Below are 27,891 nucleotides of genomic sequence, written 5' to 3'. Positions count from 1 at the left end.
TTGTAGATATATACAGCTTGGTTCAAATGAATCTTTAATCAATATAAAGAGTGTAGGCACATTCTTAAGGGAGAAATCAGGAAGACAAACAGGGATATGAGGTAGCATGACAGATAAGGCTAAGGATAATCCAAAGAGATTCTACGAATATATTAAGAGCAAAAGGGTGACTAGAGAGAGGGTGGGCCTCTTAAAGATCAAGGATGTCATCTTTGTGTTGAACCCCAGGAGATAGGAGAGAGACTAAATGAATATTTCACATCAGTTTTTACTGTGGAGAAAGTAATGGAATCTCGAAGATGCACAGAAATAAAATTTCATGCATTAAAATCAGTTCACATTACAGAAGAGGAAGTTTGAGAGGTCCTAAGGGATATAAAGGTGGATAAACCTTCAGGATCTGATCTAATGTATCCCAAAATATTCTGGGAAGTAAGGGAGGAAATTAAAAGACCCCTTGCAGAAATATTTGCATCATCTATAACTACAGGTGAGGTGCCTGATGACTGGAGGGTGGTTAATGCTGTACCTTTGTTTAAGAAACTTTGTAATGAGAAACCAGGGAGCTATAGACCTGTCAGTCTGACATCAGTTGTGGGCAAATTATTGGAACTGATTATAAAAGATAGGATTATTGGACATTTAGACAGGCAAAAATTGATTAGGAATAGTCAGGATGGTTTTGTGCAAGGAAAATCGTGTCTCACAAACTTGATTGAGTTTGTTGAGGAAGTTACCGAAAAGGTGGACGATGGCAGAGCAGTAGGCATTGTTTATTTGGATTTTAGTAAAGCTTTTGACAAGGTTCCGCATGGCAGACTAATTAGTAAAGTTGAGTGTCATGGGATTCAGGGTGACCGTGCCAACTGGATGCATAATTGGCTTAATGGCAGGGGTCAGAGAATAATGATAGAGGGTTGCTTTTTGGCCTGAAGACCTGTTTCCGAAAGTGTTCCACAGGGATTGATTCTGGATCCTCTTTTGTTTGTTATTTATATAAATGGATGAGAATATAGAAAGCATGGTTGGTAAATTTGTGGATGACACCAAAATTGGTGGCCTTGTAGACAATGAAGAACAGTTTCTAAGATTACGCAGGGATCTTGGTCAAATGGGTCTATAGCCTGCAAAATGACAGATGGAGTTCAATCTGGATAAATGCAAGGTATTGCATTTTGGTACTATAAACAACGGTAGGGCTTATACAATTAATAGTAGGCTTTGGGTAGTGTTGTAGAATAGAGGGACCTAGGGGCGCAGGTACATAATTCTTTAAAGTTTGCATCACACATGGACAGGATGGTTAAAAAGGCTTTTGGCATGCTTGCCTTCGTTGCTCAGTCCTTTGAGTATAGCAGTTAAGATATTATGTTGAGGTTGTACAGGACATTGGTGAGTCCTCTTCTGGAATACTGTGTCCAGTTCTGGTCACCCAGATATAGACCATAAGACCATAAGACCATAAGACATAGGAGTGGAAGTAAGGCCATTTGGCCCATCAAGTCCACTCCGCCATTTAAATCATGGCTGATGGGCATTTCAACACCACTTCCCTGCACTCTCCCTGTAGCCCTTGATTCCTTCTGAGATCAAGAATTTGTCGATCTCTGCCTTGAAGGCATCCAACGTCCCGGCCTCCACTGCATTCTGCAGCAATGAATTCCACAAGCCAACCACTGAAGAAATGTCGTCTCATTTCAGTTTTGAATTTACCACCTCTAATTTAAGGCCCACGGGTCCTCGTCTCCCTGCCTAACGGAAACAACTTCCTAGCGTCCACCCCTTCTAAACCATACATTATCTTGTAAGTTTCTATTAGATCTCCCCTCAACCTTCTAAACTCTAATGAGTACAGTCCCAGGATCCTTAGCCATTCATCATACATTAAACCTACCATTCCAGGGATCATCCGTGTGAATCTCCGCTGGACATGCTCCAGGGCTAATATGTCCTTCCTGAGGTGTGGGGCCCAAAATTGGACACAATATTCTAAATGGGGCCTAACTAGAGCCTTATAAAGCCTCAGAAGCACATCGCTGCTTTTATATTCCAACCCTCTTGAGATGAACGACAACATTACATTCACTTTCTTAATTACAGACTCTACCTGCAAGTTAACCTTTAGAGAATCCTGGAACAACACTCCCAGATCCCTTTGCACTTCTGATGTGCGAATTTTCTCACCATTTAGAAAATAGTCCATGCCTGTATTCTTTTTTCCCAAAGTGCAAAACCTCACATTTACTCACATTGAATTTCATCAGACATTTCCTGGACCACTCTCCTAAACTGTAAAGCTTTCTGCTGCTTCCCCACCTCCTCAGTACTACCTGCCTGTCCACCTATCTTCGTATCATGGACAAACTTCGCCAGAATGCCCCCAGTCCCTTCATCCAGATCATTAATATATAAGGTAAACAGCTGTGGCCCCAACACTGAACCCTGCGGGACACCACTTGTCACCGGTTGCCATTCTGAAAAAGAGCCTTTTATCCCAACTCTCTGCCTTCTATCAGACAGCCAATCCTCAATCCAAGCCAGTAGCTCACCTCGAACACCATGGGCCCTCACCTTGCTCAGCAGCCTCCCGTGAGGCACTGTATCAAAGGCCTTTTGGAAGTCGAGATAGATAATATCTACTGGGTTTCCCTGGTCTAACACATACTTGTTACCTCTTCAAAGAATCCTAACAGGTTTGTCAAGCATGACCTCCCCTTACTAAAACCATGCTGACCTGTTTTAATCTGACCCTGCACTTCCAGGAATTTAGAAATCTCATCCTTGACAATGGATTCTAGAATTTTACCAACAACTGAGGTTAGACTAATCGGCCTATAATTTTCCATCTTTTGCCTTGATCCTTTCTTAAACAAGGGAGTTACAACAGCAATTTTCCAATCATCTGGGGCTTTCCCTGAGGGAGGTGGCTGAGGAAATAGCAGAGGCTTTGGTCATGATCTTTCAAAAGTCACTGGAGTCACTGGATATTATCAAGCTGGAGAGGGTTCAGAAGAGATTTACCAGGATGTTGCCAGGTATGGAAGGTTTGAGTTATAAGGAAAGGCTGGATGGGCTGGGACATTTTTTCCACTGGCGTGTAGGAGGTTGAGAGATGACCCGATACAAGTTTATAAAATAATGAGAGGTATAGATAAAGTTGAAGGTGGTTGTCTTTTCTCCAAGATTAGGAATTTCAAAACTATGGGGTATATTTTTAGGGTGACAGGAGAGAGATATAAAAAAGATATAACAGGAAAATATTTTACACAGAGGGTGGTTCACATGTGGAATGAACTTCCTGAGGATGTGGTCGATGTAGATACAATTACAATGTTTAAAAGACATTTGGATGGGTATATGATTAGGAAAAGTTTGGGCCAGGAGCAGGCAGATGGGACTAATTTAGTTTGGGATTATGTTGGTATGGACCAGTTGGATCAAAAGAGTCTGTTTCCATGATGTATGATTCCATAACTCTATCTGCCCCTCATTTAGTGAGCCTGTCAGGTTTTCCAGTCCCTACCCTAGACCCTCACTGTAACTCTTCCAGCTGCTGAACATCTTCTTTCTCTGCAACCACCTCCAGACCATATAAACTGGCCTTCATCTGTTACTTCCTGCAGTCCCAAATGAGCCTGTTCCATATTCTCTCGCCAAATACTTATGAGCTGCAAGAAACAAAACTTGAAGGAGGTTTGAGTCATTGATAAAAATAACTCACCCCTTCTCCATCTTCCATGGGAGGCCTCTTTTTCAAATAGAGTGTCTTTGTTTGTCTCCCCTACAAGGGAATGGAAGCATCCCTTCAGTATCCACCCTGTCCATTCCCCTAAGGATCTGTACATTTCAAAAAGATCAACTCATTCTGATGACCCTTCGCAGCACAGGGCCAAAATATCCAAGTCAGTATCTTTCGACACTTCTGGAACCTCTTCATACTGTTGTATCCCTCCCTAATTTTGAAGACTCCCCAGTCTGTACAGTACTCCAAACCTCTAACAACTTGGAATATCAAAAACCTGCCTCCCTCTGTATATTCCTCAAACTCCTATTTCTGTAAACTCCTGAATCCACTACAACCCTCATCTCTCATGTCTCCCAGCTCCTACAATTCTCCATGTCTCTAAACTGCTCCAGCATCTTCAAACCTCCCGAACTTCATAAAGTCCTGCTGCTCCAACAACCATCCCTCCCTGTGTAATCTTCTCCTGTCACTGAATCACTATGTCTCAGTGACTTTGGTCAGAACTATAACCGTCTCAATCTCTATAAACTCCTTCAGCCCTCTTTAATTCTGTTACCTCCTTCAGTCCTGACAACACTAATCATCTGCAACATCTTCAAGCCCCTACAAACTTCCTTAACAGTGGAACTTCCAAGCTTTACAACTCTTTATCTCTAACTTCCTCCAGTGACCTCAACACTCTTCAAATCCGTAACTGCCTCCAGTCTCTATGACCCTACTGGTCCAGCCAGAACCTGGCCATTTCTTTTGTATTGTTTCTTATTTTCTGCTTTTGACTTAAAGTTCAGGATGGCGCCAGAGAGTAGTGACTCTGCACTTTTCACTGTATCCCTGGTCTCAGGTACATGTGACAATAAAATCTAATCTCATCCGTCCTGACTTGCTCTGCTCGATATTTACTCTTATATAGTAAAAGAAACCTAACTACATATCTAGACATCTTTCTTATTTTATTCATCACAAATAGCACAAATTTAGAAGAATTACCAGAAAATTATCAACATGCATCATAAAGATGCCTGTGAGTTTCTCCTTTTGAGATCAATAAAATATGGTTGAATCCACTAACAACTAAATGTAATCTGGTTTCAGTTCAACACACCTAACTTGCAAATACATTCTGATCCATTTTTCAAAACATAAACATACTTATTTAATATCCGCTATTTCACTTTGATGTCGCCATCTTTACGTAACTTAAAGACTTTCCTTTAATTTTTCTCGTTATAAAAATGCAGCTTTTATACCCATCCATTTCCATTCCCCGGAATACGTTGCTAAAACAAAGAGTTGAGAACATCTTCAGTCTTATACTTTACCCCACAGGGGAATTGACTCTCATATTTTGATCACCAATTTCTCTTCGAAACCCCGAGACACTAGTCTATCTTTAGCCTCGTATATACCACACATAAATAACCTTTTCAGTGTTTATCCATTACTGTGATAGGCCCAGCTGCCTCTCTCTGGCATTTCTGTATATACAATAAATTCTTTTCAGCTTTCCGATTCTTATTATTTGTCATTCTTTATCAACTTATCTTCTAATGTATTAATATATACTAAAACACCTTGATTATAAGCTTCTGCTCCTGGTCAGTATTCCTAGCCAGTTCCATTGTCCTTGTTGTATATAAGCTACAATCTCCACCCAACTTCCAACCCAACTCATTCTAGACTGCTCCTACAGCTCTCCCCTTGCTATGATATCAGCTCCTTTTGCAAATCTGTGATGTATTGGTTTGGCTTTGTTCACTGTGAGGTCCACAATCATAAATCATATTATGTTTTCTGTCCTACAATGTCGTTACCTCCTTTTGCCAATCCACAGATCTTACCTTAGTAATGTCTGTATTTGCTAATTGCTTTCTCTGCTCTCTCAATAATGGTGGCATATTTCTATTCATGGTCCCTTTTGGCATTTCAGTTCTTGACCTTTGACACTTGTCCATGGGATAGTTAGTTCTAACCAGTGTGTCACTATCGATTTGTCCACACTCAGTCAATAGTTCTGCCATAAGCTACTTCACATAACTGTCCAAAATATATGGATGTGAAATGCATTGTGTTTCACTCTTTACTATTTGGTCTGATTCTATAAACGTATAATCAGTACTAATTAACCTTACAGAATGCACCCTGAAAGTCTGATTGCAATTTTGTAAAATTACTATTTTGTCATAACTGACTTAAAATTCTGAGATGATGCCAAAGAGTGGTGACTCTGCACTTTTCACTGTATCCCTGGTCTCAGGTGCACGTGACAATAGAATCTAATCTAATCACTCCTGACCTGCTCTGCTCGATATCTAATCCTAAAGAGTAAAAGAAGCTTGACTACCAATCGGAACATTTTTCTTACTTTATTCATCACACATTGCACACATTCAGCAGAATCACTCACAGAAAATCATCAACATGCGCCATAAAGTTGCCTGTGAGTTTCTCCTCGTGATATCAATAAATCATGGCTGAATCCACTAACGACTAAATCCATAATTATAGTTGATGCAAATATTTCTGCAAGGGATCTTGTAATTCCTCCCTTACTTCCCACAGATTTAACAATGTTTTGCTATCCACACTCTATGTCCTTCTCTTTCGTAATATACTATGTCACCAGATGTACTATGTAGCCCTCACCCACAGGTCATGATGTCATCTCATGGATTTCCCACGTCAAGGCAAATTTTAGTTTACAACCTGGGTGTTCTGCTAAGGTTTTGTGAAGCATCTTATTAATTACTGCATGATCTTTTTCATAAATACCATTATTATTGGTACATCCTGCTGCTGTATTAGTTACAACAATGATCATATTTTCACATACTTCCCTGACCTCTTAGCAAACCCACACCTCCAACTTCTTTCATCGCTGAGGAAATCAGCCAGTGTCCCTATTCTGTTGCCTATCCATTTCTCCACTACTTTGTCCACAATCACTTTTTCCTTTCCTGTACATTATTCCAGACTGTCTAAATTCAGTTGCCAGGTTCATAACGTGTAAGATGAAAATGTGTTATTCAGTTACCTCATACCTTCTACTCCAATGCTAAAACATTATTGAAGTCTCTCCCTAATGTGGACTCACTATGGGCCAAGATGGTGGCCTTCTACATTTTTAATACTTTTTACCTTCCTCACACATCTTTTTTATACGTTCAGTGTACTCATTGTCCCTTACCCCTGCATCCTTCCATGCAATGTTTAACTTTTGAGAAGATGGATGGACAAACTGTCAACTGAGTTTTAAGACAACAGCCTTTCTTCCTTTAAACGCCTGGCCTTAATGCTATTCATGCTTACTTTAAGATATTAATTCAAGACGTTAGATTTCATAAAAGATGGGATTTTTGTACGGATTTAACGTTGTCCTGCTGCAGTTGTATGCAGCCTTGGTGAGACCACAGCTGGTGTACTTTGGACATTTTTTATCTCCTTATCAAAGAAAGGATTTATTTGCTGTCAAGGGAGTGTAACAGACGTTCAGCAGACTAATACTTGGGATGGCTGGATTGTCTAAGGGGAGAAGGTGAAGAAATTGAGCCCATATTCTGTAAAGTTTGAGAGAATGATACGTGATCTTATTGAAATTTATGAAATTCTTACAGAGCTTGACAGGATAGATGTTGATAGGTTTTTATACTAGCTCGTGAGTCAAGAATCTTAGAATTTGACCCTGCGGTCAAGTGATTAGAACAATTATTGATTCAGACCAAAAGTCATTTTAAAATGGATATAAGTCACAGCTCTTCACCGTTGTGTCAATATCATGGAATTTCTTTCTCATCCACAAAGAAGCATCAGAACCATCAGCAGAAGGATTTCAAAACTTCAAAGAAGGAACACATCACAACCAGAAAGCTTTGTTCCAAAATGATTTATGCCCATGGTGTGAAAAATCATGTCAGTGTCTTCAACCAAAGGTTTACATTATACATTCAATTATGTAATCACTAATCTTATATGGAGATGTGCCCAATGCTTCAGGAAATAGTACAAACCCTGTTTGTTCACTTACCTTTGTTGTTTCATCATCCTGAACCAGAATTTCCTTCATTCAAGGCATTCTTGCAATGTTGATTCAATCTCTACATGTTAATTTGCCATGGCCTTTATCACTGATGGCAATCAAGATATTCTTTATGAAAAATGTAAGACCACCTTTACAATCTAACAAGTTATGACCATTTTGTGAACAGCAAGTTCACAAATCATGGTTCATCAGAATCTTTGACACCAATAATAGAATTTAATGGAACAGAAACTAGTGATACATGTAAAAGGATCATTACAAAACAAACATAAACCAATCTACCTAGTCACAGACTACACAAACAGATAAGTCAAAATTAATGGTGAAGCTGGAGTAATGTAACATTCATTGTGCATGGGGCAAGGAATGAGGAAGAAAAAGAAATTATACATGCAATGTCTACCATATGCAATTTTCTTTTTGTAAAATATTATACATCTTGATAATCTTTTTGAGACAATGGGAGATATATTGCTTCTTACCACTCTGTAATCTTTAATAAGCTCGTCAATAAGAGTGGTGCTAAAGTAAATCACTTTTAGAAAACCAAAGAAAATAGAACTTACTTTGATTCATAGTTTTCTAGTATAACTATAAAGCATTTATAAAACACATTTTTGGCAATAAACTAAAGTATTTTTACAATAGGCAAAATGTGTTTATTGGCATATTTTTAAAAATTACTACCTGTCATTTCCTGCATATAGTAGGACTGCTTTGTACAGGTGTCCGAAATGTGAGCTTTGCAATGGCTTGTCCTCATTGTGAATGTGGATCGATTCTCCAGAAACATTCCATTCCTATTGTAAAGTGGATTACACAGTGTCAAATACTACTGTACTCTACACTAGTAGCAAATGTATATTTTGAAGGAGGAAGCAGGTAACCAATTTCTTTTCAATCTCTCAAAATTTATAGGTGACCTACTGTTTAAAGAGATTCTGGGATAATAAAACAAGAAAGAAATATAATTATTCACTTTACATATAAACTGCATTTGTTTATTTTACTGTTTCATAGCTAAAAATGGCAATTTATCAAATGTAGCCTTAACAACTCAGAACTTAAACATTGTTTAAGTAATTGAATAGTCTTAATCTTTTTATGTTGACAATGGCAAAGCTATTGATTCTTTTTTAGCACTGAACAAAACTTACAATGATTTCTGGTATCTGCACATGCGCAAATAAAATGCAGAAGTTTGAGCACCATTGTTGGTGATGTACTATTTCTGCACAAGATGCATTGTTGCAGTTTTTGCTGATAGAATCCACACAAAAATCACAGTGATGGTATAAACTTAGCCTGATTATACATTATTTTCACTTTAAAGACAGATAAAATGAGTAACTGATTTTGTTTTTAATAGTTTAATAAGCGATGAATGCTGTCTTGACATGTTTTACAATTGTACAGCCTCATTCCCAAAGTAGAAAAGTGAAAAATGGAACTTTTTGAGAAAAATGAAATTTAAAATAGCTTAACAGTTTCCTTCCTGTTTTCAGTTTTAAATCTCTCTCAGTGTCATGTATGTTCTCCAATTTTTAACGAAAACTGAAAGAACTGTGGATGCTGGAAATCAGAAACAAAATCAGGAATTGCTGGAAAAGTTCAGCAGGTCTAGCAGGCTCTGTGGTGAAAAATTTTCATTCTTCTTTGCTCTTCTCTCTCCTTGGGTTTTATCTGCACCCATGCCACAGAGGGGTGGCATGGTGGCTCAGTGGTTAGCACTGCTGCCTTACAGTACCAGAGAACAGGGTTCAATTCCACCTCAGGCAACTGTGTGGAGTTTGCACATTTCCCTGTGTCTGCATGGGTTTCCCCTGGGTGGTCTGGTTTCCTCCCACGGTTTGGTGGACTGAACGTGTTAAATTGCCCATACTGTGCAGGGATGTGCAGTATAGTGGGATGGGTCTGGGCAGGATGTTCCGAGGATCAGTATGGACTTGTTGGGCCAAACAGCCTTTTTCCATAGTGTAGGGGTTCTATGATTTTATCGTTTACTCTTTACCACCCTCTACCCACTCCCGACCCCATCTTCTGCATTAAAACCAACTTTATTCCTAGCTACCATTAGCTCTGAAGAAGAGTCATTGGAATCACAATGTTAACTCTGATTTCTCTCCACAGATGCTGTCAGACCTGCTCAGCTTTTACAGCAATTTTTGTTTCCACTCCAATCTTTAGTTTGCTTTCTATTTAACATTCTAAAAATATTTTAAGTATAACTAATACTGGTTGTTCATAAGTCCTTGTTTTGCAGTCTGCATGTGCAAGGTTTTCAGGTCCTCCAAAGGTTGAGAATGACACCATTTCCCAGCACTGGCATTTTACAGGAGTTACATTCATGGCATTGACAAGGTTGCTTATACCTAGAAAGCAAGCAGCCAATTAAAGCTTATTAAGAAGAACCTTATTAACAACAGCTAAAAGAGGCGAACTGGGATTTTCCAGATGAGCTCCAACTTTCTAATGTGGCAGGAAGGCAGGTTGTCAGGTCCACCCTGTTTTGATATAACTGCTCCAAAGATAATGCCAAAGAGAGTATTCCTTCCACTGTGAACACACCTCCCAAAAGTGATAGCCTCTCTACTTTTTCCATGTTATATTTAAGTTTTCAAGACCAGCTACTGTGACGGCATTTCCATGTTGAAACACCCTCCCTGTTCTCTGTAATATAGTTGGCTGCTCCTTTAAATTGGAATGGATCTAATTGGTCCTCCAGCTTCAAGAACCCACTGCAACCACAAAATACTCTGGTCAAAAATTTCAACAGGTGACTGTTTAATGTCTGTTGGAATTGCGGTGCCCTTTAAACAGTACTTCCTGTGTAGTATGAAATCTCATTTAACTGTGTTACACGAGTAACTAGTTTCCCTCAGGCATGAACAAAATATTTATCAAGTGCCACACTACCTTATTACTCCACAATATTTTCAAAGAAAGACAATTAGTTCTTAGAAGAAAAAAGGCTAACATTCAAATGGAGGTGGGCAAGGGAACAACAGTCATCCTGGCATCATGATTAGTTGCCCATGGCCATTGGCTGAAAGAGTTTAGACTGGAAGGTGACAGCGCATAGGTGGCCATTATGATGTATATCAACAGGGACAGGTGGGGAGCGATGGGTACAAGTGGCAGGGTCCAGGAAAATGAGCCAGGATCTTCCTGGGAGAAGACCAGGAGTTCCCCTAATTCATTCCAAGGGAAAAACAAACAAACACCATTTCAAGAGATAATGGGAACTGCAGATGCTGGAGAATCTGAGATAACAAAGTGTGGAGCTGGATGAACACAGCAGGCCAAGCAGCATCTTAGGAGTACAACAGCTGACGTTTCGAGCCCAGGCCCTTCATCAGAAAAGGGGGATGGGGAGAAGATTCTAAAATAAATAAATAGGGAGAGACAGGGAGGCAGACCGAAGATGGATAGAGGAGAAGATAGGTGGAGAGAAGAGTATAGGTGGGGAGGGGATAGGTCAGTCCGTGGAGGACGGACAGGTCAAGGGGGCAGGATGAGGTTGGTAGGTAGGAAATGGAGGTGCGGCTTGAGGTGGAAGGAGGGGATAGGTAAGAGGAAGAACAGGTTAGGCAGGCAGGGACGAGCTGGGCTGATTTTGGGGTGCAGTGGGGGCAGGGGAGATTTTGAAGCTGGTGAAATCCACATTGATACCATTGGGCTGCAGGATTCCCAAGCAGAATGGGAGTTGCTGTTCCTGCAACCTATGGGTGGCATCATTATGGCACTGCAGGAGGCCCAGGATGGACATGTCATCTCAGGAATGGGAGGGGGAGGCTGAAATGGTTCGCGACTGGGAGGTGCAGTTGTTTATTGCGAACCAAGCGTAGGTGTTCTGCAAAGCAGTCCCCAAGCCTCCGCTGGGTTTCCCCAATGTAGAGGATGCCAGACTGGGTACAGCGGATGCAGTATACCACATTGGCTGATGTGCAGGTGAACATCTGCTTGATGTGTAAAGTCATTTAGGGGCCTGGGATGGGGCTGACGGAGGAGGTGTGGAGGCAGGTGTAGCACTTCCTGCGGTTGCAGGGAAAAGTGCCGGGTGTGGTGTGGTTGGAGGGGAGTGTGCAGCAGACATGGGAGTCGCGGAGAGAGTGGTCTCTCTGGAAGGCAGACAAGGATGGGTTGGAAAAATGCCTTTATTGGTGGGGTCGGATTGTAGATGGCAGAAGTGTCGGAGGATGATGCTTTGTATCCAGAGGTTGGTGATGTGGTATGGGAGGAGTAGGGGGATTCTCTTTTGGCGGTTATTGCGGGGACGGGGTGTGAGGGATGAGGTGCGAGAAATGTGGGAGACACGGTCAAGGGCGTTCTCGACCACTGCAGCAGGGGAAAGTTGCAGTCCTTGAAGGACGAGGACATCTGGGATGTACAGGAGTCGAATGCCTCATGCTGGGAGCAGATGCGGTGGAGGCGAAGGAATTGGGAATAGGGGATGGAATTTTTGCAGGAAGGTGGGTGGGAGAAGGTGTATTGCAGGTAGCTGTGGGAGTCAGTGGGCTTGAAATGGACATCAGTTTGTAGGTGGTTGCCTGAGATGGAGACAGAAAGGTTCAAGAAGGTGAGGGACATGTTGGAGATGGTCCAGGTGAACTTAAGGTTGGGGTGGAAGGTATTGGTGAAATGGATGAACTGTTTGAGCTCCTCTTGGGAGCATGAGGCGGCGCCGATAGTCATCAATGTAACGGAGGAAGAGGTGGGGTTTAGGGCCAGTGTAGGTGCGAAAGAGGGACTGTTCCACATCACCTACAAAGAGGCAGGCATAGCTTGGGCCCATGCGGGTACCCATGGCCACCCCCTTTGTCTGTAGGAAGTGGGAGGAATCAAAAGAGAAGTTGTTAAGGGCTCCTGACCTTGATATGTCCGTCCTCCCCAGACTGACCTATCCCCTTCCCATCACCCCACCCTTACTCTCCTCTCCACCTATCTTCTCCTCTATCCATCTTCAGTCCGCCTCCCCGTCTCTCCCAATTTATTTCAGAATCCTCTCCCCATCCCCCTTTTCTGATGTAGGGTCTAGGCCCGAAACGTCAGCTTTTGTACTCCTGAGATGCTGCTTGGCCTGCTGTGTTCATCCAGCTCCACACTTTGTTAAACACCATTTCAAGACCACTTCTACCGCTACTCCATTCTACAGGGCAGATTCCAGACTAGCCTTTCTTATCACTCAAGGTAGTGTACTTCCTTAGACTAATTAACTGACATATCATATTGAAACTGTTGCTTAACAAACCCAATAAACTATCAGAAAATTGCTACTCGCCATCAACTGCCTATAATGGATAACTGTGATCACATCCACCCAAATATTAACACCCGCTTTACTCCCCAGGGGTGGCTTTATGAAATACAGAAACATAGAAAATAGGAGCAGGTATGAACTTGGCGCACTGAGCCTGCTTTGCCATTCAATAAGATCACATCTGATCCTATATCTCAATGTCATACACCTGTACTCTTCCCATAACCCTTGATCCCTTTATAGTTTAGGAATCTATTTATTTCTTAAATATATTCAGTGATACAGCCTCCACAAATCTATGTAGTAGAATATTCCACAGGTTTACATTCTCTTCTCATCTCAATCCTAAATGGTCTATCCCATATATTGAAACAATGGACCCTTGTTCTAGAGTCCCAAGCAGGAGAATAATAGTCCTTGCATTCAGTCTGTCCAGTCCTTTTACAGATTAATGAGGTTACTTCTCATTCTTCTGAACTCCAATGAATACAGCCCTCATCAAACCAATCACTCCTCATAAGACAAATCTGCCTTTCCAGGAATCAGTCTGGTGAACTCTTGTGTACTCCCTCCATTACAAATGAATATTTTTCTTAGGTAAAGAAACTAAAACTACATATAATACTCTGGGGTGGTCTCATCAAAGCCATGTACAGCTGCAATAAGACATCCTTGTTTCTATGCTCAAATTATTTTATAATGAAGGCTACAAGCACGCACCAGCTTGATTTCAGTGATTTCTACAAGGACATTCAGATCCACTTCTGTATAAACATTTCCTAATCTATCACCTTTTAAATAACCACTCTGCCATTCTGTTTTTCATACTGAGATGAATATCTTCACAATGCTATATTGCATTTGCCATGTATGTATCCAATCACTCAATTTATCTAAATTACCTAGAGGTCTCTTTACTTCCTCATTACTCACAATTCTTCCTAGTTTTGAGACAAGTGCACTCTTGGAAAAAATACATTTGATTTCCTCATCTAAATGATTAGTTTACATAATGAAAGCTGATCTCTGAGGTACGCCACATTATACTGCAAAATAAAGGACACATTCATTTCTTCTGTTTCCTATCTGCTAACCAAATCTTTATCCATACTGGTATATTACCCCCAATCCTGTTTTTGCAAACTTGCAAATAATGTCTTATGTGGGATGCTAACAAAGCTTTCTGAAAATCCAAAATACACTACATCCACTGGTTCTTCTTTAACTACTTTACTGGTGCAATCCTAAAAAGAAACGTAACTTGAGTTTGTCAAATGTAATTTCCCTTCCATAAAGCCTTGTTGACTTTGTCTAATCCTGTTGATATTTTCTATATGTCCTCATCACATGCTTTACAATAGACACTAGCAATGAACATACTACAGATGTTATATTATTAGGCTAACTGGTCAGTACTTCTCTGCTTTCTCTCTTCCCCACCTTTTTCATAAATTTTTGATGAACCCTTGACAAAGAGTTACATTTGCCACATTCCAATCTGCTGATCCTGTTCCAGAATATACCTAATTTTGGAAGATGACAACAAACACATTCACTATTTCTATGGCTATCTCTTTCAAAATTGATCTATCACCAGGGTCAGGAGGTGGCGACTTGCATGGAAAATGAGCAAACTGATCACAGAGCTTTGGCACAGAGAGCCATTCAAGACAGGGAAGAAATAGGAATGTAACAGTGGTTAGGGACAGTATAATTAAGGCTATAGGTACTGTTCTCTGTAGCAGGATCCCCAAAGGCTGTGTTGCCTGTCCATTACGAAGGCAAATGGCATCTCCTTGAGGAAGAATTTACAAAAGGAGGGGAAGGACCCAACAATCTACATTGGTACCAACAGTTTGCATAGGACTAAAATGGAGAATCTGCTGAAAGATTTTTAATAGCTTAATTAAATTATAAAGCAGAAAACCAATGAAATAGTCTCTGAATTACTACCTAAGCATTGGACAAAGTGACATTGGGTAAATAAAGTCAAGGAGCTAAATATGTAACTCAAAGATGATGTGGGTAAAATTGGTTTCAGTGCATGGAGTACTGGTACAGTACTGGGGTAGAAGGGAGCTGTTTTGGTGAGACAGGCTTGACTTGCAACATACAGGATTGAAAAACTAGGGCTATAGAGGTTTTGAGCTAATTACAGCAAAGAGGGGAAAGTTTGGGAGAGGGTTAATGTAGGCTTACAAAGCAAAAAGGATATGGTAAAATTATGGGGTAAGCATTTGGATAACAATACCCAGGAGTGGTACAGTAAGGAACATAGTATACAAGCATTGAAAACAGCAGTAATAAGGATCAAAAGGAGGAAAAATGGCAAAAAACAAAATTAATCTCTCTTTACTCAAGTGTGCATGCTACTCAGAACAAAATAAATGAATTAGCAACACAAATACAGATTGATGGGTATGACTTTATAGCCATTACAAAGGCCATATTTCAAGGACATCCCCTAATAGCTATACAATGGGATGGAAAATAATTCAGGAGATAATGAGGGCAGAAAGAAAGACAGTTCATTAATCATTTGTATTCTTAAACTTAATTTTTGTTTATTCACTTATGGGACATGAGCATCACTGGCTGGCCAGCATTTATTGCCCATTTCCAGTTGTTTTTGAGAAGGAGGTAGTGAGCTGTCTTTTTCACCCACGGCAGTCCGTGTGCTGGAGATAGACCCACAATGCCATTACGGAGGGAATTCCATGATTTTGGCTCAGCGATAGTGAAGAAATGACAATATATTTCCAAGTCAGGATGATGAGTAGCTGCAGAAGAGAAGGATTTGGGAGTTCTCATCCATGAATCACAAAAAAACTAGCATCCAAGTTCAGAGGATAATAGGGAATCAAGTGGAATGTTAGCCTTTATTTCAAACAGGATGGAGAATAATAGTAGGAAGGTTTTACTAAAACTATACAAGGCACTTGTCAGAAGACAGCTCGAATACTAGCTTTATCTAAGGAAAGATATACTGGCATTGGAGGCAGTCCAGAGAAGGTTGATCCCATGTATGCAGGGTCTGTCTTATGAGGAGAGGGTGAGTAGGTTGGATCTATGCATTTGGAGTTTAGGAGACTGAGTGGATACTTTATTGAAACATGCAAGTTTCATTGGAGACTTGACAGGGTAGAAGTGGAAAGATTGTTTACCCCTGGGGGCAGAGTGAAGAGCATAATCTAAGAATAAGGAGTAAGGAGTCACCCATTTAAGACAGAAATGAGGATAAATTTCTTCTCCCAGAGGGTGGTGAATCTGTGGAGTTCATTACCGCAATGCACTGCTGGGGCTGGATGGTTAAATATATTCAAGTCTACAATAGATAGATTTTTAAACTGTGAGGAAATCAAGATTTATGTGGATAAGGCAGGGATATGGAGTTGATGATTAGCAGCCCAACTATGAACTAACTGAATGGCAAATCATATTGAATGGCTGAATGGCCTACTGCTGTTCCTGTACAGCCTTTTAGTTCCTGGCAATGTAAATTATTATGTGCTGGGGATCTATCAGCTTCCAGTCCCATTAATTTCTTGAGTACTTTATTTTACAGTTACCAATTTAGTCCAATTCTTCCTTCTCAATGTATCCTTGTTTCCCTGTCACTTCTAGGAATTTGTTTGTGTTTTCTTCTGTGAAAAAGAACCAAAGTGAGAGTTTAATTGCTCTGCCATTTCCTTGATCTCTATTATAATTCTGGAAAGAATCCTGGCTCTTGATCCCCATCTATTTAAAGTGAAACCTTCAACCTGTCTTGCACACTGTTGACACAATTTCCCTGTATTGGGTTCCAAACTAAAACAACATTGATTAAGTGGAAATTTTTACTTACAACATCACAAAAGGAGTCTGAGCAACTGCATACAAGGTGACAGCTGCTGCCTCACTGCTCACATTAAAAGTTGGGCCTTATGTTCTTTAGTTCTAGTTCCCGGCATTTGTATGTAAACAATGTAGAGAAGAGATACAGCTTTATTCTCAGTGCTAAAGAAATCAGGTATGAAAAATGTATACATAAACTGGGAGGAGACATTCCAGAGGAGATCTTGAGAAGTATTTAAACTATTTCTACAATGGAAATTTTTACGTTCAGATTGTGGGTTGTGCACTGACTGTCCACATTGCACTTAATAAAAACAAATTTCCGTAAGGATCGTCTTGCCCATTCATGTAAAACCGTGGAAAACCCATGCAATCCCTTTGAAACAGCATAAGTCATACAGTTCTTCCACCAAGGTTATCGCAGAGGAACTAGAAAAGGTACGTGGAAATTCACCCGACATCTTTGCCTTAATTACAGTATTGTCAATTGACTGTGTCATGCTGATTCTGTTCTCACACAATTCAGACAAATAAAAGGAATAATATAAAACACCTTAAGATGAATTTAATGAAACACAGAAAATAATTCATTGCAATACTTTCAGAAATGCAGGACTGCAAAATAAGAAAGCTCAAGTTATAAATTTTTAGGTGCACACAAAGCAGAATACCAGGAAATGTGTCATACTAGAGAATGGTCAACAGCTTGAACAGGGTCCTGGTAATAGAGGTGAAGGCTAGCATTCCAGATTTATTCATAAAAACTAAATACTATAATGTGGAAACAGTAGATTTAGCATTCTCAAAGGATGAAATTAAATGGGTCAAAGGGGCTTTTCAATCATGAACCATCCTGTGAAACCTAATTTAATTTAATGTAAATTCAGTTAATTGGTAACAAATTTATCCACAATCCAAATTTAACAATGGTCTGTAACATAAATAAACTGACATATCATTACCTCAAGAAATATTTTTAGATTTACAAAATAAGCTATAATAAGCTTCATGCATATTTGTTTAGATTTTCTGTTAACATTCATCACAGATTGATTTCTGTGACAAATACCAAACAATTATAATAAATAATAAATAATTTTTAAGCCTAATACACTCAACATTCTTCAAAGCAGTTCAGATACTGTTAAAAAGTGTTCTTTTTTAACATGGCTCACTTCTGTATTTTTGATTTTTTTTCAACTGAAATGCTTTACCTATATACAGACAATCTCTGATTTACAAATGTCTTACCGATGAGTGCTCAAACTTATGAATGAGAAACCATAGAGGGGTGTATTACTATTATTTTGACTAATTAACTGGGTATCACACTTTGTGAAGGATGTGAACACATTAAAGAGTGTACAGAAAATATTTCCAACAATGGTTTCAGTCATGAGAAACTTCAATTATGAGGATAGATTGGAGAGGGTGGCACTGTTCTTGGAGTGAAGAATTTTAAGAGGAGACCTAACAGAAGTTTTGAAAATAAAAACCTAAAGAACTGTGTATGCTGTAAATGAGAAACAAAAACAGAAGTTACTGAAAAAGCTCAGCAGATCTCCCAGCATCTGTGAAGAGAAATCAAAGTTAATGTTCCGGGTTCAGTGACCCTTCACCAGAACAGTTCCCGGAACACCAGACCTGAAACGTTAACTGTGATTGCTCTTCACAGATGCTGCCAGACCTGCTGAGCTTTTCCAGCAACTTCTGTATTTGTTTGAGAAGTTTTCAAAATCATGGGAGGGCGAGAAAAAGCAGATAGGTAGAAACTGTTTCTGCTTGTAAAATGATCAATAATGAGAGGGAACATAGAAAGCGACTTGAATAAGAAGTAAACGTGATGTAAGAAACGTCAGTTTTCTTGTTCCTCTGATGCTGCTTGGCCTGCTGTGTTCATCCAGCTCTACACCGTGTTATCTGTGATGTAAGAAAAATCTTTTTCACACATCGAGAGGTATGGATGTGGAATGCATTGTCTGGAAGTACGGTTAAGGCAGGTTGATTAGTAAAGAGGCTAATTGACTAGTATAATGTTCATTGCCGTCACAAATATCCTTGTTGTCTAATATATTATTATATATAATATATAATAAATATATTATAACTTTAATCTGATCCTGCTTCAAGACAAATAGAAATTGCATTGGAATTGGGGAAAAAAACCTGTGAAAAAGTGCAAATGGAACAAATAATGGATTTATTAAGGGTAAACCATATTTGACTAACATCATTGAGATTATGATGAGGTAAACAAGAATTTGGACAAGGGTAATCTATATATGTACATACCTTTCGTCAGAGTTGGGAGCAGCAACAGACCTCAAAATCAATGGGAATATTGGACAGAGGATAAATTAATGCTCAGCCATGGGGCCTAATACTTACCTAGTGCAAGAAGTGGAAACAGCTTGGATCAGGGTGTACCCAAGTTTGAAAAAAAACCATTAAAAACAATTAAACTGTGACATCACAGGGAGGCTATGAGTTTACTGGCTGGTGAGTACTGTAACTGTATATCCCTAAATCCAAGGTTAGTGAGTTAGTCTTAGTAGCTAGGAAATTCAAATATTTTATTTTGTTTTTCCAAATAATAGGAATTAAGTAAAAAATTTAAGTTAACTGGCCTATGTGTAACTGATCTCAATAGAAGGTAAATAGGAATTTATGCAATAGCTCATGACTTTTTAGCACACTCTTATAGTCTTAAAAAAAGACATTCTGAAGAAGGGTCGAGGCCCAAAAGCTGAACTACTTGGCCTGCTGTGTTCATCCAGCTCTACACCTTGTTATCTCCCATATACTAAAACTCTATTCATTAGCCATTTTTGTATTCATGCTATTGCCAATTTAGCTGAGTGGCTTCTATTTCATTTACAAGCCTAATATGTTTATCAAATGCATTTTGAAAATCCATTTATTTGGAACTCTGTTCCTCAAAAAGTGATGGAAGCAAAGTATTTGAATGCTTTTGAGGAAAGGTACATAGAATCTTAATAAGCAAGGGGGTAAAAGGTTATCAGCGTTCAGCAGGAATGTGATGAGGTCTTAATGATTGGCTTCAGAGGCTCAGTAGCTTACTCCCATGCCTAATTTGTATGTTTGTATGTAGAATCTTAGAATTGTTATAATGTAGAAGGAAGCCATTTGAACCATGCATATGTGCTGACCCTGTGAAAGAGCAACACTTTTAGTGCCTTGATCCCATCTTCCTTTTCAGTGCGTGCATCCCAGATTATAAATGCTCCCTACATAAAAAAGGTGACAAAACAGTCATGAGCTCCGTATACTTGTTGGAGGACAGGGGATAAAAGATGACAAAAGGGTTTTAAGGAAACAGTTTGCATTAGAAATAAACAGCCATGAGAAGGATAACTTTGCATGTCAGATTGACCCTTGATTAGTTAAAAATTTTGAAAGACAATAGCAGGATATCACAGCACTTCATGTGGACCTATCTAGCAGTGATTGGCAAAGATTGGCAAAACCAATTGTCCACCCTAGCTTTCAAGTCTTTACCCTTTGAACTTAAAGGAACAAAGATGAGGACATTACGACTGAGGATGGTCAAAGTGTGAGACAGTAATACTTTTCATGGGACTAAGGTATCAAAAATGGAGGTGACAGCACAGATGCACAGATCAGTAGCTGCAGTAGTGTGGGGAAATCACATCATATAAAACACCAAAAATGCTTAAATTTAAAAATAAATTCACAAGTTGATGTTCAACACCGGATATTAAACATTAATTTATTTTTGAGCAAAATATACACATATGGAAAGATAATCGAGAGCTTCTTTTCAAACAACGTCAATTTTGATAATCTTCTTCTTTATTAAAATTTTTAAGATTATTACAAAACACATTGTACTCTAGCTACAACAACATAACCATCATCCTCTAAACAAAGATGAATTTATCCTTAGTTCTGTGCTATGAACTGGTGCATAAGTCAGTCAAGTATAATATTCTGTACTAGACTAAAATGTTAGACCACATTCAATTTCAATCAGAATCTTACTGACTGAGTACACATTAAACGTAGAAATCTTGTGAGTTTTAAATGCCTCAGAAATGGATATCAGATATTTTCTTTTAAGTCATCATTACTCCAGGGTCATCAGAAAATAATCTACAATAAGTTAGGATGTTGTGCACACATTGTGTATCATGGTAACTTAACATCACTGAACTATGAGAGATAATGGGAACTGCAGATGCTGGAGAATCCAAGATAATAAAATGTGAGGCTGGATGAACACAGCAGGCCAAGCAGCATCTCAGGAGCACAAAAGCTGACGTTTTGGGCCTAGACCCTTCATCAGAGAGGGGGATGGGGTGAGGGTTCTGGAATAAATAGGGAGAGAGGGGGAGGCGGACCGAAGATGGAGAGAAAAGAAGATAGGTGGAGAGAGTATAGGTGGGGAGGTAGGGAGGGGATAGGTCAGTCCAGGGAAGACGGACAGGTCAAGGAGGTGGGATGAGGTTAGTAGGTAGATGGGGGTGCAGCTTGGGGTGGGAGGAAGGGATGGGTGAGAGGAAGAACAGGTTAGGGAGACAGAGACAGGTTGGACTGGTTTTGGGATGCAGTGGATGGAGGGCAAGAGCTGGGCTGGTTGTGTGGTGCAGTGGGGGGAGGGGATGAACTGGGCTGGTTTAGGGATGCGGTGGGGGAAGGGGAGATTTTGAAACTGGTGAAGTCCACATTTAGACCATTAGGCTGCAGGGTTCCCAGGCGGAATATGAGTTGCTGTTCCTGCAACCTTCGGGTGGCATCATTGTGGCACTGCAGGAGGCCCATGATGGACATGTCATCTAAAGAATGGGAGGGGGAGTGGAAATGGTTTGCGACTGGGAGTTGCAGTTGTTTGTTGCAAACTGAGCGGAGGTGTTCTGCAAAGCGGTCCCTAAGCCTCCGCTTGGTTTCCCCAATGTAGAGAAAGCCACACCGGGTACAGTGGATGCAGTATACCACATTAAGCAGAGGTTCACCTGCACATCTGCCAATGTGGAATGTCATCTTGGGGCCTGGGATAGGGGTGAGGGAGGAGGTGTGGGGGCAAGTGTAGCATTTCCTGCGGTTGCAGGGGAAGGTGCTAGGTGTGGTGGGGTTGGAGGGCAGTGTGGAGCGAACAAGGGAGTCACGGAGAGAGTGGTCTCTCCGGAAAGCAGACAGGGGTGGGGATGGAAAAATGTCTTGACCTGTCCGTCTTCCCTGGACTGACCTATCCCCTCCCTACCTCCCCACCTTTACTCTCTCCACCTATCTTCTTTTCTCTCCATCTTCGGTCTGCCTCCCCCTCTCTCCCTATTTATTCCAGAACCCTCACCCCATCCCCCTCTCTGAAGAAGGGTCTAGGCCCGAAACGTCAGCTTTTGTGCTCCTGAGATGCTGCTTGGCCTGCTGTGTTCATCCAGCCTCACATTTTATTATCACAGAACTATGTACTGCCCAATTTTAAGATTTTGTGGTGTTTTCTTAAATTGTCATCCCAGATCTGTTCATTCAATATTTATTACTGAGTATTGGTTCAGGAGAACCACAGCATGGATTTATCCGCCAAGTAAAGCGCAATAATAGGAGAAGAAGCAGGAAATTTAAATTGCTAGTGTGTGAAGCCTCCTTAAGCTATCTGTTTAGCTGCTAATGGAAATAGGTGGACGTAAATAGGAGTGGTGATGGCCTAGTGGTTTTATCAGTAGACAAGATCCAGGTAATGTTTTGGGTGACCTGGGTTCAAATCCATCAATGGCATATGGTAGAATTTGAATTCAATAAAAATCTGGAACTGATAATGATGACCGTGAAACCATTGCTGATTGTTGGGGAAATCTCATCTTGTTTACTAATGTCCTTTTTGGAAGGAAATCAGCCATCTTCATTTCTCTGGCCTACATACAGCTCCCTACCTACAGCAATGTGATTGAGTCTCAATTACCCTCTGGGTATTTAGGGTTGGACAATAAAAGCTGGCCTTGTAAGCGATGCCCACTATAAATTCCAACAGGCCTGAAAACATTCTGCAAACCTTACACTTTGTAGTAAGTAAATAAAAATAAGCTTCCACCATCTAATGTTTGGGCTGCCCAAGTAACTTTTAAAGGACCTCCATGAAAACCTATTACATATTTTAAAAGCTGTTTTACTTCTAATATATAATATTTCTTCATATCTTATCAATGTAAAACTATTCATATGTTCAAAGTTAATATTATACATATTTACATTTGTCTACTAAAATTATCAATGTTTAAGTAGAAATGTAAGCAACACCAGCAAACCTCCTTCCCTGAAGGATATCAGTGCATCACTGGGATTTTTCAACATAGTTTTCATTAAACCAGCTTTAATTCCAGTTTTTTTTACTAACTAAGTTCAAAATGCACGACCGTGATGGGATTTTAACCAGTATCCTTGCAGCATGAGCCTGGGACCTCAGGATTACCAGCCCGGTGACATGACCAATATGTCACCATTTGGTGCGGCCTTTATGTAACTCCAGATCTAAGACTGATTTGATAGCACCAGCCCTTCCCAATTTGGCACATTCTAAAGGAAACAGCAGCTAGAGCGATCTGTGACTGGTGCAGGAGGGAACCAACAACAGGAAAAACTTAGTTGACCCCATCCTCATAAATCTACCTGTTGCAGATGTATGTTTCCGTGACAGTATTGCTAGGAGGAGCTACTGAATCGTGCTTGTGGGGATGATGTTCCTTCTTCACACTGAAGATACTCCGTCATGCTGTCCCGCACAAACACCATGCCAAACAGAAGAGATATTTTAAAACAGATGTAGCAAACCAAAGTGTATCAGAGATAATGGGAACTGCAGATGCTGGAGAATCCAAGATAATAAAGTGTGAAGCTGGATGAACACAGCAGGCCAAGCAGCATCTTAGGAGCACAAAAGCTGACATTTTGGGCCTAGGCCCTTCATCAGAGAGGGGGATGGGGTGAGGGTTCTGGAATAAATAGGGAGAGGGGGGAGGCGGATCGAAGATGGAGAGAAAAGAAGATAGGTGGAATGGAGAGTAGAGGTGGGGAGGTAGGAAGGGGATAGGTCAGTCCAGGGAAGACGGACAGGTCAAGGAGGTGGATGAGGTTAGTAGGTAGGAAATGGAGGTGTGGCTTGGGGTGGGAGGAAGGGATGGGTGAGACGAAGAACAGGTTAGGGAGGCAGAGACAGGCTGGGCTGGTTTTGGGATGCAGTGGGGGGAGGGGAAGAGCTGGGCTGGTTGTGTGGTGCAGTGGGGGGAGGGGACGAAATGGGCTGGTTTTGGGATGCGGTGGGGGAAGGGGAGATTTTCAAGCTGGTGAAGTCCACATGGATACCATTGGGCTGCAATGTTCCCAAGCGAAATATGAGTTGATGTTCCTGCAACCTTCGGGCGGCATCATTGTGGCACTGCAGGAGGCCCATGATGGACATGTCATCTAAAGAATGGGAGAGGGAGTTGAAATGGTTCGCGACTGGGAGGTGCAGTTGTTTATTGCGAACCGAGCGGAGGTGTTCTGCAAAGCGGACCCCAAGCCTCTGCTTGGTTTCCCCAATGGAGAGGAAGCCACACCGGGTACAATGGATACAGTATACCACATTGGCAGATGTGCAGGTGAACCTCTGCTTAATGTGGAATGTCATCTTGGGGCCTGGGATAGGGGTGAGGGAGGAGGTGTGGGGGCAAGTGTAGCACTTCCTGCGGTTGCAGGGGAAGGTGCCGGGTGTGGTGGGGTTGGAGGGCAGTGTGGAGTGAACAAGGGAGTCACGGAAAGCAGACAAGGGTGGCGGGGTCGGATTGTAGATGGCGGAAGTGTCGGAGGATAATGCGTTGTATCCGGAGGTCGGTGGGGTGGTGTGTGAGAACGAGGGGGATCCTCTTTGGGCGGTTGTGGCGGGGGCGGGGTGTGAGGGATGTGTTGCAGGAAACGCGGGAGACATGGTCAAGGGCGTTCTTGACCACTGTGGGGGGAAAGTTGCGGTCCTTGAAGAACTTGGACATCTGGGATGTGCGGGAGTGGAATGCCTCATCCTGGGAGCAGATGCGGTGGAGGCGGAGGAATTGGGAATAGGGGATGGAATTTTTGCAGGAGGGTGGGTGGGAGGAGGTGTATTCTAGGTGGCTGTGGGAGTTGGTGGGCTTGAAATGGACATCAGTTATAAGCTGGTTGCCTGAGATGGAGACTGACGTCCAGGAAGGTGAGGGATGTGTTGGACATGGCCCAGGTGAACTTGAGATTGGGGTGGAAGGTGTTAGTGAAGTGGATGAACTGTTCGAGCTCCTCTGGGGAGCAAGAGACGGCGCCGATACAGTCATCAATGTAACGGAGGAAGAGGTGGGGTTTGGGGCCTGTGTCGGTGAGGAAGAGGGACTGTTCCGCGTAACCTACAAAGAGGCAGGCATAGCTGGGGCCCATGCAGGTGCCCATGGCCACCCCCTTGGTCTGTAGGAAGTGGGAGAAATCGAAAGAGAAGTTGTTGAGGGTGAGGACGAGTTCAGCTAGGCGGACGAGGGTGTCGGTGGAGGGGGACTGGTCGGGCCTGCGGGACAGGCAGAAGCGGAGGGCCTTGAGGCCATCTGCATGCAGAATACAGGTGTATAGGGACTGGACGACCATGGTGAAAATGAGGTGTTGGGGGCCAGGGAATTGGAAGTTCTGGAGGAGGTGGAGGGCGTGGGTGGTGTCACGGACGTAGGAAGGGAGTTGCTGGACCAAAGGGGAGAAAATGGAGTCCAGATAGGTGGAGATGAGTTTGGTGGGGCAGGAACAGGCTGAGACAATGGGTCGACCAGGGCAGGCAGTTTTGTGGATTTTGGGAAGGAGATAGAAATGGGCCATGCGGGGTTGGGAAATAATAAGGTTGGAGGCTGTGGGTGGGAGCTCCCTTGAGGTGATGAGGTCATGAATGGTGTTGGAGATGATGGTTTGGTGCTCGGGGGTGGGGTCATGATCAAGGGGGTGGTAGGAGGTGGTGTCGGAGAGTTGGCATTTGGCCTCGGCGATGTAGAGGTCAATGCGCCATACTACTACTGCGCCACCCATGTCTGCGGGTTTGATGGTGAGGTTGGGGTTGGAGCGGAGGGCTGCCCGTTCTGCAGGGGAGAGGTTGGAGTGGGTGCTGCTCTTCCCCTCCCCCCGCTGCATCCCAAAACCAGCCCAGCCTGTCCCTGCCTCCCTAACCTGTTCTTCTCTCACCCATCCCTTCCTCCCACCCCAAGCCGCACCTCCATTTCCTACCTACTAACCTCATCCCACTTCCTTGACCTGTCCATCTTCCCTGGACTGATCTATCCTCACCCTACCTCCCCACCTATACTCTCCTCTCCAGCTATCTTCTTTTCTCTCCATCTTCGGTCCACCTCCCGCTCTCTCCCTATTTATTCCAGAACCCTCTCCCCATCCCCCTCTCCGATGAAGGGTCTAGGCCCGAAACGTCAGCTTTTGTGCTCCTGAGATGCTCCTTGGCCTGCTGTGTTCATCCAGCTTCACACTTTATTATCAAACCAAAGTGGACATCCATGAGACATTGTGAGCTACCAGATGCAGCAGAATGGTATTCAATCATAATGTGTCACCCAGCACATCCTCAGACCTACCATTACTACCTAGACATTGATTCAATGGAGAGTTAAGAAGGGCATTCAATGGGCAGCACAAGTATACCTAAACAAGATGTGTCAGCCTGGTAAGGCTACAACACAGAACTAGTGTGATACACAGAATAAGAATAGAATAGAACATTACAGCACAGTACAGGCGCTTCAGCCCTTGATGTTGTGCCCACCTGTCATACCGATCTCAAGCCCATCTAACCTACACGATTCCATGTACATCCATATGCTTATCCAATGACGACTTAAATGTACCTAAAGTTGGCGAATCTACTACCGTTGCAGGCAAAGCGTTCCATTCCCTCTGACATCTGTCCTACATCTTTCACCCCTCAGTTTAAAGCTACGCCCCCTCGTGCTCGCCGTCACCATCCTAGGAAAAAGGCTCTCCCTATCCACCCTATCTAACCCTCTGATTATTTTATATGTCTAAATTAAGTCAACTGTTAACCTTCTTCTCTGTAATGAAAACAGCCTCAAGTCCCTCAGCCTTTCCTCCTAAGACCTTCCCTCCATACCCAGCAACATCCTAGAAAATCTCCTCTGCACCCTTTCCAAAGCTTCCACATCCTTCTTGTAATGCGGTGACCAGAACTGTACACAATACTCCAAGTGCGGCCGCACCAGAGTTTTGTACAGCTTCACCATAACCTCTTGGTTCCGGAACTCGATCCCTCTATTAATAAAAGCTAAAACACTGTATGCCTTCTTAACATCCCTGTCAACCTGGGTGACGACTTTCAAGGATCTGTGTACATGGACACCGAGATCTCTCTGCTCATCTACACTACTAAGAATCTTTCCATTAGCCCTGTACTTTGCCTTCTGGTTACTCCTACCAAAGTGCATCACCTCACACTTGTCTGCATTAAACTCCATTTGCCACCTCTCAGCCTAGCTCTGCAACTTATCTATGTCTCTCTGCAACCTGCAGCATCCTTCGTCACTATCCACAACTCCACCGACCTTAGTGTTGTCTGCAAATTTACTAACCCATTCTTCTACGCCCTCATCCAGGTCATTTATAAAAATGACAAACAGCAGTGGACCCAACACCGACCCTTGCCGTACACCACTAGTAACTGGTCTCCAGGATGAACATTTCCCATCAACTACCACCTTCTGTCTTCTTTCAGCAAGACAATTTCCGATCCAAACTCCTATATCTCCCACAATTCCACTCCTCTGCATTTTGTACAATAGCCTATTGTGGGGAACCTTATCGAACACCTTGCTGAAATCCATATACACCACATCAACCGGTTTACTCTCATCTACCTGTTTGGTCACCTTCTCAAAGAACTCAATAAGGTTTGTGAGGCACGACCTTCCCTTCACAAAACCGTTCTGACTATCCCTAATCAATTTATTCTTTTCTAGATGATTATAAATCCTATCCCTT

The 27,891-nt window shown here is 41.9% G+C and overlaps 1 protein-coding gene across 1 annotated transcript in view; it reads right to left on the bottom strand.

Moving 5' to 3' along the window:
- LOC125453816 (uncharacterized) overlaps positions 1 to 27,891 on the bottom strand; it is a 79,266-nt gene that overhangs the window by 7,786 nt on the left and 43,589 nt on the right. The window contains exon 5 of the mRNA XM_059647650.1: positions 8,469 to 8,581. Within this exon, the coding sequence (XP_059503633.1) occupies positions 8,469 to 8,581 (113 nt within the window). The remainder of the gene's footprint in view (positions 1 to 8,468; positions 8,582 to 27,891) is intronic.

Source organism: Stegostoma tigrinum, chromosome 7 (genome assembly GCF_030684315.1).
Source record: "Stegostoma tigrinum isolate sSteTig4 chromosome 7, sSteTig4.hap1, whole genome shotgun sequence".
NCBI lineage: Eukaryota > Metazoa > Chordata > Chondrichthyes > Orectolobiformes > Stegostomatidae > Stegostoma > Stegostoma tigrinum.
Note: the sequence above shows the minus strand (reverse complement) of the source record. Positions and strands in the feature narration are given on the sequence as shown.